Below are 20,723 nucleotides of genomic sequence, written 5' to 3' on the forward strand. Positions count from 1 at the left end.
AATAATTGATGAAAATGATACAACAAAATTGTTTACGAATTGTGTCGTGATGGATAAACTGTACAGACAGTATATACGAAAGCAATGTAGTTGGAAAATAAAGCAATTCCTAAGAGGAAAAGAGGGTTTTGTCAGTTGCAACACACTAAAAAATTTATATTAAAAGAAAATTGAACAACAGTCTTTGTATTGATAGTATATCTTTAATCTTCAGTTACATTATAGTAGGCATAATGTATATTCAGAGTAGTAAGACAATCACACCAGGTTTAAAATGCCCCAAACAATTTGATGTACGCTACTCATCATCTAGCACCAAAAGAGTATATTGCACTGGTTTTAGTAAGATAAAAACATGGGAGTAGATGGTTGGAAGAAAAACACTGAGTGGACTCAGGGACACGCAAATAAATGGAAAGGATTTGTCAGAAGAAAAAAAAAAACATTAAAGGCAATCTTCTGCAACCTACAACATATCTTCATAAATGCACACACCTATATCTTGTGTCCTGGGACAGAAAAAACATCCACTAAGCATCATCTGTATCAACCTTTCTGGCCCAGACTTTGTAAATAAATCATACGCTTAGATGTATACAGTATATTAATGGAAATTTAATGGTGGTTAGAAAGATACAAGAGAGAACTATCATGACTGCAGTGGTAAATGCAGTCGTATTAATCATCATGTAAAGATAATGCAAGATGAATTATTGATGTTAATCTAAGATGGTTATGTGTGAGCCAGAAAAGAGGCTTTGTGGAGGTAGCCATATAGTAGTAATGGCAGCCTATATAGGAGGAGACTGCTAGACTCTGTAGGGGTTCGTGTATTATATTTTATACACTATGTAGTTATGTATAATATAAACAAGAGCAGGGTAATCATAATGTGTATTTTTTTTTTGGTAGCAGGAGAGTGTGTGTATTGTGTTTGTGCGTGACTGGTATCCATGATTACGGCTGTGCCTGCCAAATATTGTTCACTGTTGTGGTGCCAAAAGTGGGGTAGCCTTTGTGTGACGCCATACTGCTTCAATCCCACTTGGCTGGGGATGCTTGCATGCTCGCTCTGTGGCCTTCTTCCTTGTCCCTTGCATGTGAGCGTGTGTCTAATGTATTCAGCCCATTTTTACTTTTACTCAGCCTTTTTCCCCCCATTTCTCTGTTCATTTTTCCTCCCTAAACATTTCTGAAGTCCCGATGTGATGCCGCAGAATTTACTTGAGCCAAATGCTGACACTCTGGATTGGAATTTGATCCACGCATATTTTAATCGATCAATAGCCTATTCTTCATTGTGAAGTGTTTCGCCCACCTCAGCATCCTAGCATTACAGACTGTTCTCCTTATTGCCAGTTTAAAGTGCAGCATTTTACTCCTTTTTTTTTTTACGCAAATAAGAAATCAGAAATAACAAAGACATAGTCAGAAGCTAAATAAACCAATACATGTGTATGCTACTGTCTACTCTAGCATATTGAAAAGATACAAAAAAATTAAAATCTGACATGGCTGGGACAAGAGAAAATAGGAACCCACTTTTAAAAGATGGACTTTTACTAATTAGTGTGGGTAGAGTCAACAAATATTTTACTCAAGTCAGAGTACTGTTACTTTAGAATAATATGACTCCAGTAAAAATAAAAAGCAGTCATCTGAATATTTACTAGTAAGATAGTAAGAGTAAGAAAGTACTCAAAGAAAAAACAAGAGTAACTTGTGAGTAACCTGCTTTTTTTTTTTTTTTTTTTTTTTTTTTTTTTAAATCAGAGCATCAGCATCAAAAATTAAAAAAAAATATATATATGGGAGTTGACACACACCTGCCACCATTTCAATTTGAAACTGCCCAAAAACCAACAACACATACATTGGGCCCTACAGAAACATTTGCTTTATTCATGTTAATGACTTGATGAAGAAGCTGTTTGCTGTACAGACTTATTGATTGTGTGTGCGACACCATAGGGATAGGGCCAATGTTTCCATATACACTGCCAAAACAACAATAGAAACGTCTGCAACTTACTGCAAGGTGTTTTCTCAAGTTAGAAGTGGGCTAAAATATCCAAGTTTGGGCAGTCACAATTTAAGAGCTGCATGATAAAGCTGTTGTTTTTTTTGGAGTCTGTAAAATAAACACACTTGGGCGGCTGTTTTTTTCCCTCCCCAAAATTAGTCATTTTGATTGACTTGTGAAGGCTACATGCATGGTCATGTAACTGCCTTGTGTCTGATGGGTGAAAAATTCGTCATTTTGATTGACTCGCGAAGGCTACGTGCACGGTCATGTGACTACCTTGTGTCGTCTGATTGATTGAATTGGAGTCAAATTACATTAATAATCCCGTTTGATTGGCGCAACGGGCACCCTGTGTGGAAGTCGTAGATAAAGTCTAAAAATAGACGCGCACATGCAAGAATAAATAAGTAGTGAACGGCATGTCGATCATTTTAACGGAGTAAATGTATTGATCCTTCTTCACATAAATACTCAAGTAAAAGTAAAAAGTATGGCACATTTAAAGTACTCTGACAAGTACAGTTTATGGAAAATGTTACTTGAGTAAATGTAACAGAGTAAATGTAACGCGTTACTACCCACCTCTGGTGACGGGGAATGTTACAACTGTCAGGGATAGGGGGGCGGAAAACAAATAGATGAGCATGAAGGGGTAGGGGGAGGTCAACACTTTATTTATAGTAAAATTCATCCACAATAAATTATCTTAAATTAATTTGAGAACATGAGACCCAGCGCATTGATCAAGCAAAGATTATGAATTATCATCATGACACATACGGTGATGATACTGAACTTCGACAGGTGCATTCACCCACATTTATCAGTTATGTTGACGTCACTTTCATTTTTCAAAACAATATGATTTCTGCCAGTTTACATCTTTTCGTTATATCTTCAGTGCTGTGCATACATTGCAGATCGCTTTTCTGCCTGCTCCTTTAGAATGCGCGCAAGCCTTTCTACAGCGAGGAAATGAGAGCTCCAACGGATTGGGTCGGGCCTCTTTTATGTTTCTCAAGTTCCAAGTGGAGTTATTGTAGGTTGAAATACTGACATTTGTTGGCAGAAACAAATGACAGTGCATGACAAAGCTGTTCTTTTTCCTAGTCCATCCATCCATTTTCTATAGTTCTTGTCCTCACTCGGTTCGTGTCTGTGTTTGTAGTGTATCTGTAAGGTAAATATAATTTCTGCCATGTTTCACATCAATAAGTCCCTTTTAAAACTGCATCCGTATGGTGCTGCAGACACAGTGTGCGATCATGTGAATGCCTGGCTCCGTCTGATTGTTGCAATGGAGTCAAATATTACTAGTAGTTCCATTCAGTTGGTGAAACTTGTCATGTGACACAAGTACCTCTGAGAACCCCAAATAGATAACGTAAGTAATAATGCATCGGGTACGGAAAGTTTTCAGTCCCCCTTAAAATTTTCACTCTTTGTTATATTGCAGCCATTTGTTAAAATCATTTAAGTTATTTTTTTTCCTCATTAATGTACACACAGACCCCCATTTTGAAAGAAAAAAACTTAGTTGACATTTTTGCTGATTTATTAAAAAAGAAAAACTGAAATATCACACAGCCGTAAGTATTCAGACCGTTTGCTGTGACACTCATATTTAACTCGGGTGCTGTCCATTTCTTCTGATCATCCTTAAAATGATTCTACACCGCCATTGGAGTCCAGCTGTGTTTGATTATACTGATTGGACTTGATTAGGAAAGCCACACCCCTGTCTATATAAGAGCTTACAGCTCACAGTGCACATCAGAGCAAATTAGAATCATGAGGTCAAAGGACCTGCCTAAATAGCTCAGAGACAGAATTGTGGCAAGGCACAGATCTGGTTAAAAAAATGATTTCTGCTGCACTTAAAGTTCCTAAGAGCACAGTGGCCTCCATAATCCTGAAATGGAAGACGTTTGGGATGATCAGAACCCTTCCTAGAGCTGGCCGTCCGGCCAAACTGAGCAATCGGGGGAGAAGAGCCCAAAGATCACTGTGGCTGAGCTCCAGAGATGCAGTCGGGAGATGGGAGAAGGTTCTAGAAAGTCAACCATCACTGCAGCCCTCCACCACTCGTGGCTTTATGGCAGAGTGGCCCGACAGAAGCCTCTCCTCAGTGCAAGACACATGAAAGCCCGCATGGAATTTGCTAAAAAACACCTGAAGGACTCCAAGATGGTGAGAAATAAGATTTTCTGGTCTGATGAGACCAAGATAGAAATTGTTGGCCTTAATTCCATGTTGGCATGTGTGAAGAAAAGCAGGCACTGCTCTTCACCTGTCCAATACAGTCCCAACAGGGAAGCATGGTGGTGAAAGCATCATGCGGTAGGTGTGTTTTTCAGCTGCAGGGACAGGGAGACTGGTTCCAATCGAAGAAAAGATGAATGCGGCCAAGTACAGGGATATCCTGGACGAAAACATTCTCCAGAGTAGTCAGGACCTCAGACTGGGCCGAAGGTTCACCTTCAAAAAAGACACTGACCCTAAGCACTCAGCTAAAATACAGAAGGAGTGGCTTCAGAACAACTCAGTGACTGTTTTTGAATGGCCCAGCCAGAGCCCTGACTTAACCCCAAATGAGCACCTCTGGAAAGACCTGAAAATGGCTGCCCATCAACGTTCACCATCCAACCTGACAGAACTGAAGAGGATCTGCAAGGAGGAATGGCAGATGATCCCCAAATCCAGGTGTGAAAAACTTGTTACATCATTCCCAAAAAGACTCATGGCTGTATTAGCTCAAAAGGGTGCTTCTACTAAATACTGAGAAAAGGGTCTGAATACTTATGGCTGTGTGATATTTCAGTTTTTCTTTTTTAATAAATCAGCAAATATTTCAACAATTCTGTTTTTTGTCTGTCAATATAGGGTGCTGTGTGTACATTTAATGAGGAAAAAAATAACTTAAATGTTTTTTGCAAATGGCTGCAATATAAAAAAGTGGAATAATTTAAGGGGGTCTGAATACTTTCCGTACCCACCGTACATATCTGTAGAGTCATATACTTCTTGTTAAAGTTTGCACCCAGGATAAGCACCACTGCTTTCACCACTGCTTTCACTGCATGGAGAAAGTAATTATGGCAATGATTGATTCACCTGTCACTGGGCTTATGGTGGTCCTGAAAATAATCACAGCATCATTAGAGCTAGATTACGGGCATAGATGAAAACAAAATTATTCTCCTCAGGTGTTCAATCTGATTAATTGATGAGCTTCCACGACTTTTAGGTAAAGGGGGCTCAACGTTAGGAATCCATGAGGCATTGCTGCTCTTGTGAATGGACCTATATTTAGATGATTCGTCATCAGGTCTGCTCTAACTGTATTGAATGCCCAGCTAGGCACGGGGGACAAGGGTTCTTCTGCTTGTTTTCGGAAACACACGATGACACGTAAAGCCTGCTTACATTATTCAGCTCACAACAGAGCAACAAAAGCAGAAGTATGACGGTCCTTTGCTAAAGTAAAATAGCCTATATGTGATGCAAAACAACCAAAATTAATTGCACATAATGTAGACCTAGATATACTGAAATGTGATTTTTTTTTTTCTCCTTGATCCATAAATTTTATTTAAAACACTGGCATGCTAATTTTCTTAAATTACCAGTAGCTTTAAATCCATTGAGGACAGACGATGTAAACTGTCTGGAATGGCTAACTTTCTTTTTCCATCTCCACAAAAACATCAATGCAATGCAAATATGTTTATTTTGATCCCATCTTTAATCTGCTCAGATGTGATAAAATATTACCAATTTCTAATCCAAACTGGCTCTGCAATGACATCAAAACATGTCGGCCCGTCATCTGTCACTGCATCCATAAATTGTCAGCAGAGCACAACACATCATCTCGTCATATGTTTCATGTCCTTCTGACCACTCACTCGCTCACTCACTCACTCAATCTTTCATGCTCTCTGATCATTGGGTGTCCAGCGAGTCTCTCAAGGGAGATGAGGGTGTAAATTGTAGAGCATGTGAGACAATGATGTCGATGTACTTTTCTGCCCCGATTGGTGCAGAGTAGCTGATGTCTTACCTGGCTTTGTCTCACTGATTCATGCACTGTCTCATCACATTATCATACTTCTCGGGGAAGCCCACCCCACACACAACCATCTGTACCCCCGCATAACGGAACCCTTTTTCATGAGCGTTTAATATCATTTGGTTGGAAAATTAATTAGTAGGGAAGCTTTAATTGTAGAAAAACCTCATGAAAACATTTAAACTGTGTGTTAGTAACAGTACTTGAGATCTCCACGTGCTGCAAATGGTGTCCATTCATTCAATTATGAAAATTGTTTTTTTCTCATATATACCAGATCATTAAATGGTTTGATTTACGTTTGAAAAAAAAAAAAAAAAAAAAAAAAAGCGAATCCATTTTATTCTATTCTATTGTATATCCATCCATCCATCCATCCATTTTCTGAGCCGCTTCTCCTCACTAGGGTCGCGGGCGTGCTGGAGCCTATCCCAGCCGTCATCGGGCAGGAGGCGGGGTACACCCTGAACTGGTTGCCAGCCAATCGCAGGGCACATAGAAACAAACAACCATTCGCACTCACAGTCATGCCTACGGGCAATTTAGAATCTCCAATTAATGCATGTTTTTTTTTTTTGGGATGTGGGAGGAAACCGGAGTGCCCGGAGAAAACCCACGCAGGCACGGGGAGAACATGCAAACTCCACACAGGCGGGGCCAGGGATTGAACCCGGGTCCTCAAAACTGTGAGGCTGACGCTCTAACCAGTCGGCCGCCTCTGTATATAGTTCATCATAAACACTTGGAGGATGCCCAATGGGATACAATGTTGGTTGTCTGAATTTCTAGTTATTTAGTTATTGTCTTTTATTTTCTAAATATTTCTAAAGTGAAGCCTCTTTTCCAGTAACTACTCAACTCAACACAGCTTTACTGTGCTATTGACCCCTTTCCAATGGCAAACCCAGGTACAAACCCAGGTACAAGGACGTTGTGGTGACCCACAATAGATGAAGGCATTCACCAAGGGCCTGTGCAAAGGGGCAGTTCCGAATTGAGAGTAAAGACTCTTCTTGCTATTTGCTTCTTGCTAGTTATTTAGTGTAAACAGATACACCGTTGTTGTCGTTGATTCACCACAGGCATGTAAATTGGTCAGCTCTAAGTGTAAGTTTGCCAAGCTGATACTATACCTATGTGTGATCCAATCCACTGCTGCTAGCTCATGGTTCAAGCAGATTCCTAATCACCACACCATTGTAATATTGATGATCCAGGAGGAGGTGGCGAATGCATGGCTAGAAATGACTAAAATAACTCAAATACTGTAAGTCTCCTTTCGACGATGTCTCGTTACCATTGTCAACTGTGACATGGCAAGAAGTCCATCTCCCGCTATTTGCGGTGGCTAGAGACCAAGCCCTGATTAGTAAAAAACAATGAGTAAATGATGCCCCCACAATGATTATAATTGCAATATTAATAGTTTAAACCATACATATAACAAAAAACTATGATCCCAAAGAGTGTTTGACTTTGCTTTTTTCATTTCCCTTAAATTACAGATGATTTAATTCTGAAAATATGTACCAGATGTGTGCTTGCAGATGCACGTGTTGAAGACTCCATAGCTTCCACTAACAACCCAGGCAAAACTTACCTCTCCCTGACATACAAACATTGTCTCTCAGTGGAGATGTACATACAGTATCACTGAAACAGACGCTTTACACCAATTACTACTTTCCTATTTAGACATGGCTTTGGTGGCATCTTGTGGCATCTTTAGGTGTTTCAAAAAGAGCAGAAAAAGTGTGAAATGTGAGTTTGTTTAGCGAATAGCTGGGAATAGGTTCCCCAGAAAAAAATGGAGAAAAGGTCAATTCATGAATAGTGAACCGAGAATATGTGGGAGATTACTGTAAATACAGGAGACCCTCGTTCTTCTCAGTCGTTGTTGTTTTTAACTCTTTCATTCTTGCTGATGCGTTCAAAGTTGTGAGGTTATCACAGCGCCCCACATTTATAGGCTGGGAATTGATTTAGCAATTCCGATTTCATTATCGATACTGCTTATCTATCAGATCCCTATTGAAACACTTTTTAATTCTCATTGGGTGAGAGAATAAAATAATACAAATGGGTTTGTTTGCATACAATTTTTTTTATCGTTAACATTGGACAAAAGATTCCGCATATATTCAGCATATACAGTCAGCACTCATAATCTGTAATACATCCTAGAGAGAGACCAAAAAGATTACTGCAGTTTTTACATACCCTACAAGATATCATAATGCCTTTGGAAATGTTCCAGTTACACTCTTATTGGTCCAGAGGAAATTAAATACAGCAGTGTTTTGAGATTCAAGTGACCTGAGTTGTGAATAATGAATAGCATCTATCCCATCTAGCATCTAACCCTTCAAGCAACGGATATTCGAACACAAACAGTGGAGAAACACATTTATCCTCTGTGAAGAATGACTAATATTAGTGTGGCTTACTGTGGAATGGGGAGTCTATGTACTGTAGGTCTCTTTTATATTACCCACAGGTGGCCAAGGCACGCACACCAGAAAGCACAATGTTCATTGAATTGCAACAAAAAGTGTGACAAAATATTTTAAATTCTTTACTTTCTCTTGAGTTACAGTATATCACTACCATGTTTTTCCTACTCACTCTTCCGTCATTCTTGCCGTGACGTGCCCAATCAAGCCTGAGAACAAGATGCTTTGAGGGACATCACCACCGCCAAGCCACTGTCAAAGTGCTGATTTATTTATTTATTTCAATTTTTTTTTTTTTAAAGCTTTGCAAGTAGTGCCGGTAGCTTAATCTTTTCGTGTGAACTCTAGCCAAAGTTTATAGTGCTTCTGCCTTGATGCCATGTTGAAAAACGGATTTGCGACATAAGAGGAATCGATATGCAGAACTGTCAGGCAAGCAAACAAACGATCCCTAGGAATTGAAGTACGGGGAACTGGTTCTAAAAAAAAAAAAAGTTTTAGATTCCAATTCTTTCTGAATTACTAACGTGGTGTTGAAGACCTCACCGGTACTGTAGTTAAAACAATCGTGTAAACTGCAGTTATTACACCTGTAAGATCTATACTGTGTTTATTGCTCAAAGCCTTCGTTTGAATCATCAGATCTGAGTAGTCGTGACTGGAAAATTTACACTTGTTAGTCATCATGCAAGTCTCTCAACCGTCTGCAACATCCGGGCATCTCCCACTCATATTTGTCTCACACCATTAATAAATGAATTGTACTCTGACAAAGCGTCTTCTCTCTCATGCAGGGGCTGAAGTGGTTTGGAAATATGTCCCTTAGCAGCATCAGAAGCAAGACGGGGAGTAGAAGGAGCAGTGGTTGGGGCAGTGGCAGTGGCAGTCATGCTGTGCTGCTTTCCTTAGCTCTACTGGTGGTGGTGACCTACATCACCGACCCAGCGGCGGCTCAAAAGCAGCGAAGTGGAGGTGCCTCTGAAAAAGTGCCAGTCCTAAATATTGCGGTGATCCTGGGCCGCACGCGTTACATTTCCGACCGAGACATTCGGGCACTGTGGAGCAAGGAGGAGCCTATTGATGTCAATGTGGTCAGTCTGCTTGTTAACGAGACTGACCCGAAAAGCATCATCACCCACATGTGCGACCTGATGTCCGGGACAAAGATCCATGGTGTGGTGTTTGGGGATGGCACGGACCAGGAGGCCATCGCCCAAATATTGGATTTTATTTCCTCGCAGACGCTCATACCCATCTTGGGCATTCATGGAGGCTCGTCCATGATCATGGCGGATAAGGTACGGATGAATGCTAGAACTTTATATATAATTCATGGAAGAGTGGTTGAAATCTTGTTAATGAATGATACATTGATGAATGCATTCAAGGGCTGCTACAGGGCAGATTGAATGGGTAAATGGCTTGATTCGGTGATTTTGGTTTTGTTTGTTTGTTTTTTCCTTCGGAGTGACTTATTATAAGTTTTGTTTTTTCACCTCTGCAACATCCATTACACCAGTAGACTTTTTTGTAAGTTTTTTTTTTTTTACACTTAACTGCTGGCACTGCTGCCAGAATCAAAGTAAAGTACAGTATTGTATATATTACAAGTTGTTTTCTCGGGGGAAACATTGTCACCTGCATCTTCCAAATACCAGTGCAGCTTGTATATGTGCACCACAGAGAATGTAGACAAAGAGGGCAATGTGGCAGAGGGTAAGCGGGAAAGGTAAGTAACTGAAAATATATTTTTTAAAGTGCTTGGAGGATACACAAAATCCCTGGTTCAATAGACATGGGTTTCGGTTGAGAAAATGTTTTTTTAATGTCATTTGAATGAATGCACAGAGGTTTAGACAGATTCAGGCATTTAAAAGCAGGAGTTAAAGGTTGAGAAAACATGATTGAGGCTTAGTAAAAATGTTATGCAAGGGTACACAAACACCTGCCTCTGCTGCAAATTCAGGTGTTTGTTGGTGCTTACTAAACTATCAGCCATGGTCATGCCATGTGAAAATGGTTAGTTCTTTGTCCCACACCTCTAGATACATAAACTAGTCAATTATCTGATCATTTTATTATAAACCCTGCATCTGCCTCAGTGCGACCCTAACCCCATCAAATACTTTTGGGATAACTATAGTCACCAGTCATTCGGCAGAATTACCTCAACAAATATGAACGTCTTAATAAATATTCCTGAATAAAAATGCCTCTCACATGCCAGTCAGTCTGACCGTTGAGTGGGAGTGAAATAAAAATGGATTCAACTGCAGATTCACTGATGCAAACATCAGGCCCTGGGATTCACTCTTCAAAATAATTCCAACAATTCTCAACTGTATAATTTACCTACAACGTGAAGATGGGCTTCCAGGACATCACGTTGTCAGGTTAGCCTTAAATAAACTATTCAAGGAGCCCCATCATCATGTATACTGTGCATAACGTATTTGTTATGGCGGTGATGACATGCTAAAGAATGACTTTCTCATTTCTTTCATCTTCATGTTTTAACAGAGGGTTAGGTCTTGCATGGTGAATCTCTGTACAGCCACTAGATCACTGATCACATCCTCCCTCCTGTTTCATGCCATGAAACAACTTCCTCAGCAGATTTCCCCCAAAAATCTGTCCCTGTGGCCCACAATAAAACAAGCATTATTTAGGGCTGTCAGGCCTGTAGAAGCTCTTGTCAATGATCTCCTTTGTTTACAGTAAATATACAAATGTCTTAAAGTTACTGTGGTAATGGTTTATTGATTCTGCAGTGTTAAACATGCCACATTTTAAAGATGAGTAGGAGGAGGAGGTGTGACTCGGAACTCGGAGATGAGGTGGTGAGACAAAGCAGAGAAATGAAGGACTGAAGGATAATCCCTTTGACCAGAGTCGAGGCTGAATGGAAGGGAATTACAGAATTTTCTGATTGGCACACACCATACACAGCGCCTCTTTCAACAGTACACACAGATTCTTGCAGGCACACTGAAGACTCATGTCCTCTGAGTGAAGCGATTCAGCTCCTTGACACAAGGAGTGTTTTCTCTGCAGGTGCAGACAGAAGAGGCATAATCCACTTTTATTTGCTTAGCCCACACCTTTGTCTGCTTTTATTTTCCCTACGCATTCTGTTTCGTTACTCATAGCCCATTGACGAGCTTCAAATACAAATGCCTTTGCAGTGTGATGTAGTCTCTTCCATTTATCCAGTGTATTATATGCACACACACACACACACACACACACACACACACACACACCCTTTTGCCTCCAGGGTAAACTCCTATTTATGTTCACTGTATAGTCATGTGAAAACCCTGTGAGTCATATCTGTGTTTCTGATTATTTCATCAGATGTGAGACATCAACTTTTCAGTGACCTCCTGAGACACAGTGTTAAAAGTGGTGTGACGGCTTCTTGGTTTTGGAAAATGACGTCAGAGACTTTTAGTAATGTAACCTAAATTTGTAAGCATTTCAAATATTTAACAATCATGATGAAGTCTCATGGCTATCTTTAATTGTCATTTACATTTATGAACAAATCCAGTACTTATGGTCAAAATAGAGCTGGACGGTGGATAGAGATTGACATAATTATCCATTATTGATCTGCAAAACACAAAGATGTGCTGTTGAGTCAGTCTCAACTAGTTTGTTGTCTGAAGAAGTACAACAATTTTTCAATCAATTATTCATTTTCCCTATAGTCGATCAAGAACATTTTGTCAAATGCCTTATCCCTAACGGTACACCCAATGTATAAAATTATCTTGCAAGAATCTATTGTCGTTCTGTCCCAAAATTGCCGTAATTAGTGGAAAGCGAGTACACAGTAATCCGTCTTCTATCGTTGGGGTCACGTTGCAGACCACCCCCGCAATAAGTGAAATCCGCTACATAAAAATACTCTATTTAAAATAAGTACATCATTACTGTTATGTGTTATCTAAATATTAAAATTTACAACTCTTTTAACAAGGTAACAGAAACTGTAGTTTTTTTTTTGTTTTTTTTAAGCTCCCCTAGGGCTCTATAACATTGCAATTTAACGTTGCCTACACATTCCCCTACTGCATATTCAAATTCAGTCCTAAATTACAGTGTTTTAACTACCACTGCGAATATCACAGAGAGATTTGTTTTTGTGGAACAGTCCATAGGTAAGTAGTCCAGTTAAATTAATGTGTAGCCTATTGCATGTTGCTGTTTCTCTAACATCATGCAATCCTCCCAGTGTGTGATCTGATTTATCCTTGCCTTTGCTGGTTTACATACATCTCTTGGCCTCCTTAAACTTTATGCGTCGTTGGTGGGGGTGAAGGTTTATGCGTTTTTCCTCTGAAGTGTAAGTAGTGGAGTCTTTTCCCGCCTTGTTCCATCCAGATTTTCCATAATCCTCATGTGAAATATTAGGAGACGCTCGCCTCCAATGATTACACCTTGTAAGACCCTCAGTGTGTTTGTCTCTTCGTGATTACGCCTTCATGCTGTGCGTGTGAAATTTCCCTGCGTTTGTGTTATTATCTTTGCGTGCAATGTATGTACTCTATTTATGCATATGTGTGTGAGTGCTTCCTCTTCCCATCACATGGAGGCAAAATTTCTTGGTACTGATGACTCCTAGTCAAAACCACAGGAAGCTCTTGAGAATTCAATCTGAGTGCATTCCTCTTAAAGAAAGCAAGATGCCATTTACGCCTCAACTGCTCTTTTCTTATACTTTGCGCCTTGTTCATTCTTGCTTGTTAATTATATAAATGTTGCAACATCTCCTTGTGTTAGTCTCTTCCAAACATCTAGCAACTTTTTTGTTGAATAATGCAAAATTTTTCTGTAATGAAAATAATACATTATTGATTAAGAAGGCAGCACGGTGGACGACTGGTTAGAGCGTCTGCCTCACAGTTCTGAGGACAGGGGTTCATTCCCAAACAGGCGGGGGCCTGTGTGGAGTTTGCATGTTCTCCCCGTGACTGCGTGGGTTATCTCCGGGCACTCCGGTTTCCTCCCACATCCCAAAAACATGCGTGGTAGATTGATTGAAGACTCTAAATTGCCCATAGGTGTGAATGTGAGTGTGAATGGTTGTTTGTTTCTATGTGTGCCCTGCGATTGGCTGGCGACCGGTTCAGGGTGTACCCCGCCTCCCGCCGAAGACAGCTGGGCTAGGCTCCAGCACCCCACGACCCTGGTGAGGATATGCGGTAAAGATGGATGGGGAAAAATGTCTATTTCTGTATTTTGATTCATTGAGCTTGATTGATTGGGGGGGGGGTGTAAAAAAAAAAATAAAAAAAAATTATCACATTGATATTGATTTAATTTCTTTATGCTCTTGTACTCTCTGCATGCATGTTTATTCTTTTCTTGCTTTCTTGCATCAACGCTTTAATTTTTGCACGCCCTCATTCTTTCAGCGCTTTAATTGTGTGGGTAGATGTCTAGCCCGACTTGTTCATGGGCTTCATGCAATTACCACACTAAATAGTTATCGACTCACTCCGAAGCCAGTAATGGCAAGTGCATCACGCTAGTCACGAACACTCTTCATTCTGCATTTTATAAGACTTCATGTGCCGTGACTCACAACTACCTCTGGTGTGATCTATGCCATTTAACTATCTTTTGTCGCTGCAGCTGCCTTTTTCCTCTCTTTAAGTGGATGGCTCGCATATTCAATAATGGTCTCAATGCATTGCGTGGCAAGGTGGGGAATGAAGCAAAAATAACAAAATTGTTGAGGTTATTCCTTGGCAGCAAAATTGTAGGATGTCACCATATACATGCTTCCCTTCTTCTCTCTATGGTCACAAATGCAACACTAGAATACTTCCATCTGACAGGCAATCCTCCGATGGCTGCTTTACACATATTAGTGGCTGAACCCTAACACAAAACAAAATATGTACACGTCTTAGTATATCTTATGAAGTCTCAGAAAACCTTTTGACTTACATTATCCCCTCATCCATTGTTAATGCAAATTAATATGTTGTATGTGTTATAAGTGTAGTTATGTTATCAATATTATTAATAGTGTTTCATACAAGGATAATGGACTGTTGCAATAGATCTCATTTGTCCATGCGTACATGCATGTGCGTACCTGGCTGTCACAGTGATGAGAAGCTTGTGGTTGAAAAAAAAAAGTTTTTTGCGGCAGTGTTGCTGCCTACTGTACTAAAGTGTGTCTGTGCTTGTGTGTCCATGTGTGTTTATATTGTGATCAAAGATCATTATTTATCCATTTCTGTCACTGTCTCCCCTCAGGCAGTATAGTTACACATATGTACACGCAAACAGATACGCATTGATGCTTGTCGGGAGACTGAATGCGTCATGATTTATGTCTAATTACTGTTTTGGGGACGTTTGTTTTCATTTGGCTCAACTCCCACTGTCATGTTCCTTGAACATCTTCCCTATGCTAAACCAGAGCTTCTGTTGCTGCCTCACACACGCTCACACACGCACACACACGCACGCACACACACGCACACACACACACACACACACACACACACACACACACACACACACTGCAGATGATAAACGACTGTGTGTGTGCTAAGTTTGTATCCACATACTCATCAATATTTGCCCAATGCAGGTTTGAGTGTGTCTGTAATCGTCTGTGCGCGTTTGCGCCTACGATAATGACCATTAGGGTTCTCTTGCATTGCCTATTGCCTTTCTTGCACTCATTGTTTTGTATTCCCCATGAGTGTGTGTCATTAACAAACATGTGAACATGTTTGTGCATATTTTGGCGGAATATGTGTATTCCAACTGCAAGAAGATGCTGTTGTGCAGATAAGGAATTCCATACATCAGGAAATAGGGCCGTTAGCTGCTTCTGCATGTTTGCACCCCACCCCAGCTGCCCTTCCCAATCCCCCATCATCTTGTATTTTTGGAGAAATCTCTCCGAAGGCAATAGTTCCGGTTTACATCTCAGTGAGTCTCCAATTACTCAGTTCCGCTGTCCCTTTCGTCTCTCTTTCACTGCATTTGAAGCTGTAGCCCAGTCGTATCGGCAGCCATAAAAGTCCTCTCTCCTGTAATTAAATCAATGGAATAGCTTGACCTGACATGGTAAAAATGTAAAGTTATGACCCATTTCAATCAAATCTATCTCATCTAGAGTAATTTAGTAATAATTGACAACGGCTTGAGATGGAAGGTCCAACAGTGTGAGCGTAGATAGGAACATAGAGGATAACAGTTTTCATGTTGTTCTTATGCACCTGAATACTTCTGTGCATCAACTTTTATCCTAGAAACGGACTCATTCTTATTTCACAGTTGTTTTTGTCATACAATTTATGGTATAATCACCTTGCCATTACAACTTCATGGATCCACTTCGGCGGCACGGTGGTCGACTGGTTAGAGCGTCAGCCTCACAGTTCTGAGGATCCGGGTTCAATCCTCGGCCCCGCCTTTGTGGAGTTTGCATGTTCTCCCCGTGCCTGCGTGGGTTTTCTCCGGGCACTCCGATTTCCTCCCACATCCCAAAAACATGCATTAATTGGAGACTCTAAATTGCTCGTAGGCATGACTGTGACTGTGAGTGTGAATGGTTGTTTGTTTGTATGTGCCCTGCAATTGGCTGGCAGCCAGTTCAGGGTGTACCCCGCCTCCTGCCCGATGACAGCTGGAATAGGCTCCAGCACGCCCGTGAGCCTAGTGAGGAGAAGCGGCTCAGAAAATGGATGGATGGATGGATGGATCCACTTCGCAATAATTTCAAATTTTTAAGGGGAATGTTCATCTGTATACTTTTAAGTGTGTAATTAAAATGCCAATTCATAACACATAGCATGCACATTCAATTCAGAGCACACCTCCCCCATTCCTTTTGTTTTGAAGATGAGAAAAGACTCACAATCAAGTCAAAAACCACTCACCTTGAACCTTGGCTAATGAGCATAACGTTTTCAGCAGATGATTGACAATGAAGGTATGCATTCTCTGAAGTCAGACAAGGTCGGAATCTGCTGGATAAATTAGTAATTTAAGTATGACATATGCTTATTTCACCGTAAAATATCAATAATAAGCATAAATTACAGAGTGAGTTTTTAGGTTATTTTATGGAAATCTGTTGTTTAAAGCAGGAGAACTGAACAATGTTTAGCTCAAGTATCCAATTCTGAACAATTTTTAGCTCAAAGTATCCTTGGTATAGTAATTGAGTAATATATTTACAAGCATTTCTTTCTTTGGACACAGGTGTAGGTTTTGCTTCAACATTAAACATTCACATATGGCATAGAGTTATGCATGTGAAAATAAGAATAAGAAACATTTGTTGGAAAATGTCAATTGAGGTTTCAATGCCTTGCTCAAAGGCAAAATACACTCTCTCCAACAACCAGTTTGGTTGGTCTCAACCTTGAAACCTTCCTTCATTGTAGTTTAAACAAAGGAGGAGTGCAATGGGTGTATCAGCTGTCATGCATAACAAGAATAAACAAACTGGCACGCATTACACTAATCCTCGTCTGTTTGTCGTGTGTGTGACTATCTGACAAATGTTTGTGTGTATATGTGTGTTTGCCCATCTATCTGTTTCTTAAGCAGTTCTTGTAGATTAACCCAAGTTTTCCTCTGCAGTAAATTGAATTCCTGATCTGCTTGACTGGACTGTTGTCAGTCGCTTGCAAAGCTTCCAAAAAAAGTCACAGGGACAATACAGAGACGGGGGGGGGGGGGCAAACTGAGCATTTCTGGGAAATAATTTTGTCATCTCACTTTAAACCTGGCTAATATATTGATAAAATGTGTGTGTAAAATGTGAAAGGTTTCTTTATTCCTCGTGTTTGCAGAGTAAGAAAAATACATCAGTTTGAGGATAAATTAAAAAAGCTTCCTACGCTCAATATATGTTTTCTCCTTTTTGAGCATAGGCATTTGAGATTATTTTACCCTCTTTATCCCCACACAACATTCTGTGTCTAAATCCTTGTACGGACTACAAGTTGCGTCTTTATGAGTGACATCAGCTGATTAACACCATGCATCTTTCAGCACGACTCATCAGTCACAGTTGAAGTAGAGGCAAGCAGAGTTGTGTGAGTGAGTGACGACTGATATAACATACCAACCTATACCTAACACTGTCACTCACACCAGTCTGAATTGACTGCTACTACTAACTGTTCTTATTCTGCAACCAAAATCGCTTAATGTTTTCAATGTAGAATGTGTAATAGCATCACCATTACTTGATCAAAGAAGAAATTCAGGACAATTCAACTTATTTCTCTCACGAAAACACGTTTGCGATTTTGAGGTGGGGGTTGGTTGGGTTGGCTCAAGTAGGCCTTCAATTAAGCCTTTGAGGGTGAATACTGTAGATGTTCTTCATTTTGGGGAAATAACACATGACAGACTAATGTCTTCCAAGAAAGATTTATTTCGATCCGTCCAAGCTTGAAAAAAATTGATATGCTTGCAACAGCAATTGGCCAATTGGTGCTCATTAAGGCAAATGAATATACTGCTATATGGCGGTTTATGATTTTCTGCACAAGCAGGTGCATGTGGTAAAAGTAAAAAATAACTGCAAGCTTCTAAATTAGAGAAGAGAAACTCAAAGTAAAAGTTTGGTAATTTTCAAATTCTTGACCAAAGAATATGTAATACGTTTGCGTTATTTTAACTGTAATTTGTGCAGATTTGTGTAAAAAGCCCAAACGCAACATCTTATTTCATAATCTTTTTCTTTACACTGCAAACTACTTGAGGTCGTTTCCAGTTGTAGCCAAGTAGTGCACTCCATTTTGCCTCAATTTAATCCAATTTAATGTGCTGGAGCATATCCTAGCAAATAACAAAGAACCACTGACAGCAAGCATCAAGGAAATTTGGCTTCCATAACTCCCAGGCAATGCCACAGGCTGATTGCCTCAATGCCACGGTGCATCCAGGCAGTGATTAAAGCAAAGGGATTCGCAACCAAGTACTGAAGATTAACAAATCATTTTGAAAGTACCATATTTTGATTGATTTAATGACACCCTATTTTTTAAAAAAGATTTCCTACAAAAACTGAGAAGTGGTAATTTCTTCACAGTATTCTAATTTTTTGAATTCCAGATTTCGTGGGTTTTATGAGCTGGCAGCCCAAATTATGTAAAAATAAACAAATACATCTCAAAATAGCAATTAATATGGCTCATCTTTGCAGCCATCACAGAAACTTTAAAAGTTCCTTATACTGTATTGCTATCTTGAGTCGAAGTCAAATATTTTGTCATGTTTAATAAACAAATTCTGTCTAGAAAAGTTCATAAATGTAGTATAACTGTTTTTACTTGTCATATGGTAACAAATGGGATATTATTAGGGGATATTTTTATTTTCTGCATGAATTTGTTGAGCTATCTGACAGATTATCAATTTAAAATTGTTTTATAAGAATTGGATGGACTGTCAGCAATTCTGTGGAGGCAGACAGATCTTTATGGCTTTTTGTCATTAATTACCACAGATGACATCAATGAGACTTAATAATAATATTGAACACACATTTTTAAATATTGCTTTAGAACTCTGTAAGTTCAGATGCAGGCATTTTCATCATTTTATTTACTCATTTAGGTTATTTCTTCCCTTCTTGATCAATCATTGTGCTTCTGTGGTGGGTTTAAAGATTCTTTCTCCTGCAGCTATCGATGCAGTAAATTCTCCAGGCTTGTTAGTTACATTTATAATGATGCAACATCTTCCCTTTCAGCGACTTTGGGATTTAAATACAAATCCACTGTGCTCAGAGGTCAGGCAACACTCGCTTGCGCTGACTTTGATTTAATTAGACAAGCTGCAAAGAAGCGAATGGAACTCCTGCCCCTCGGACTATACACGAAGATGAAGGAATGCTCCCTAATGAAAGGATATGGAGGCATTTTGGATGTTAATAACGGGAACACAAAAGTTGTGTGCAAAAAAAAAAAAACACAACAACAAGAAACAACAAGACAATTAGGTAAAATCCATCAGTAAACAAGGTGGAGGCTGCCTGCCAAAACAAATCTTGTTTTAATAAATTTTGTTGGATCCTCATCTTCGGTTCTCCTTTGTATATCGGTATTAAATTGAATTATAGTATATCTGTCATGCAGTCACCCCTTCTATTCATCGTCCTTCTTTAACTTTTCCAGATCATACTCCCTAGGTTTCCTTCCAACATACCGAACACACATGCACACGCGCGCACAAACACGCACACAAAATATCCACTGCCCTTTGATGCTTCAAATATTTGGAATCACTTGAAACAATTATGACCATGTGGTCTACATTTTTCAATATTTTGCTCACTTTATTTACTAAAAGACTGCACCAATGGCGGCACGGTGAAACATGTGGCGAGCAAATATGCCTCAAAGTCAAAGGTTTAGGGTTGGAATCTTGGCTCTAGTTGTCTTCAAAGGCGTGTGTGGGTTTGTCCAAGTAGTTCTGTTGAAGACTGAATGACGAATGAAGACTCTAAAAGTGCCCACATTTGTGAGTGATGATGATGATCATGATAATACATTTAGGCGGCACGGTGAGCGACTGGTTAGCCTATCTGCCTCACAGTTCTGAAGACCTGGGTTCAAATCCGGGCTCCCCTGTATGGAGTTTGCATGTTCTCCTGTGCCTGCGTGGGTTTTCTCTGGGCACTCAGTTTTCCTCCCACATCCCAAAAACATGTATGGTAATTGAAGACTCTAAATTGCCCGTGGGTGTGAATGTGAGTGCGAATGGTTGTTTGTTCATATGTGCCCTGTGATTGGCCGGTGTCCAGTTGAGGGTGTACCCTGCCTCTCGCCCAGAGTCAGCTGGGATTGGCTCCAACACGCCCATGACCCTAGTCAGGATAAGCAGTACGGAAGTTGAATGAATGAATGAATAATACATTCATTTCAAATTTTAGCACTTTTACAGGGCACTCGAAAACACTGAAAACACTTGGTTGGGGGTGGGGGTCAACAATGGAGAAGGCTCTGTCCTCCAAGGTATGATGCGTCGTCTGGTGAAGAGGAGAGAGGAAGATGTTTTCTGAGGAGCCCAGGCTGCGGGAGGTGGAGTGGTGGTAGTGAAGGACAGAGTGGTAAGAAGCAGCCTGATTGTAGAAAGCTTGATGCGTTGGGGAATGGGGGGACAGCGAAGGTTT

The 20,723-nt window shown here is 40.1% G+C and overlaps 1 protein-coding gene across 1 annotated transcript in view; it reads left to right on the forward strand.

Annotated features, from left to right (window-relative positions):
* The window catches only part of grin2aa (glutamate receptor, ionotropic, N-methyl D-aspartate 2A, a), a 160,849-nt gene that overhangs the window by 3,632 nt on the left and 136,494 nt on the right, over positions 1 to 20,723 (forward strand). Inside the window, exon 2 of the mRNA XM_061700021.1 lies at positions 9,346 to 9,849. Coding sequence (XP_061556005.1) covers positions 9,346 to 9,849 — 504 coding nt within the window. The remainder of the gene's footprint in view (positions 1 to 9,345; positions 9,850 to 20,723) is intronic.

Source organism: Phycodurus eques, chromosome 16 (assembly GCF_024500275.1).
Source record: "Phycodurus eques isolate BA_2022a chromosome 16, UOR_Pequ_1.1, whole genome shotgun sequence".
Lineage (NCBI taxonomy): Eukaryota > Metazoa > Chordata > Actinopteri > Syngnathiformes > Syngnathidae > Phycodurus > Phycodurus eques.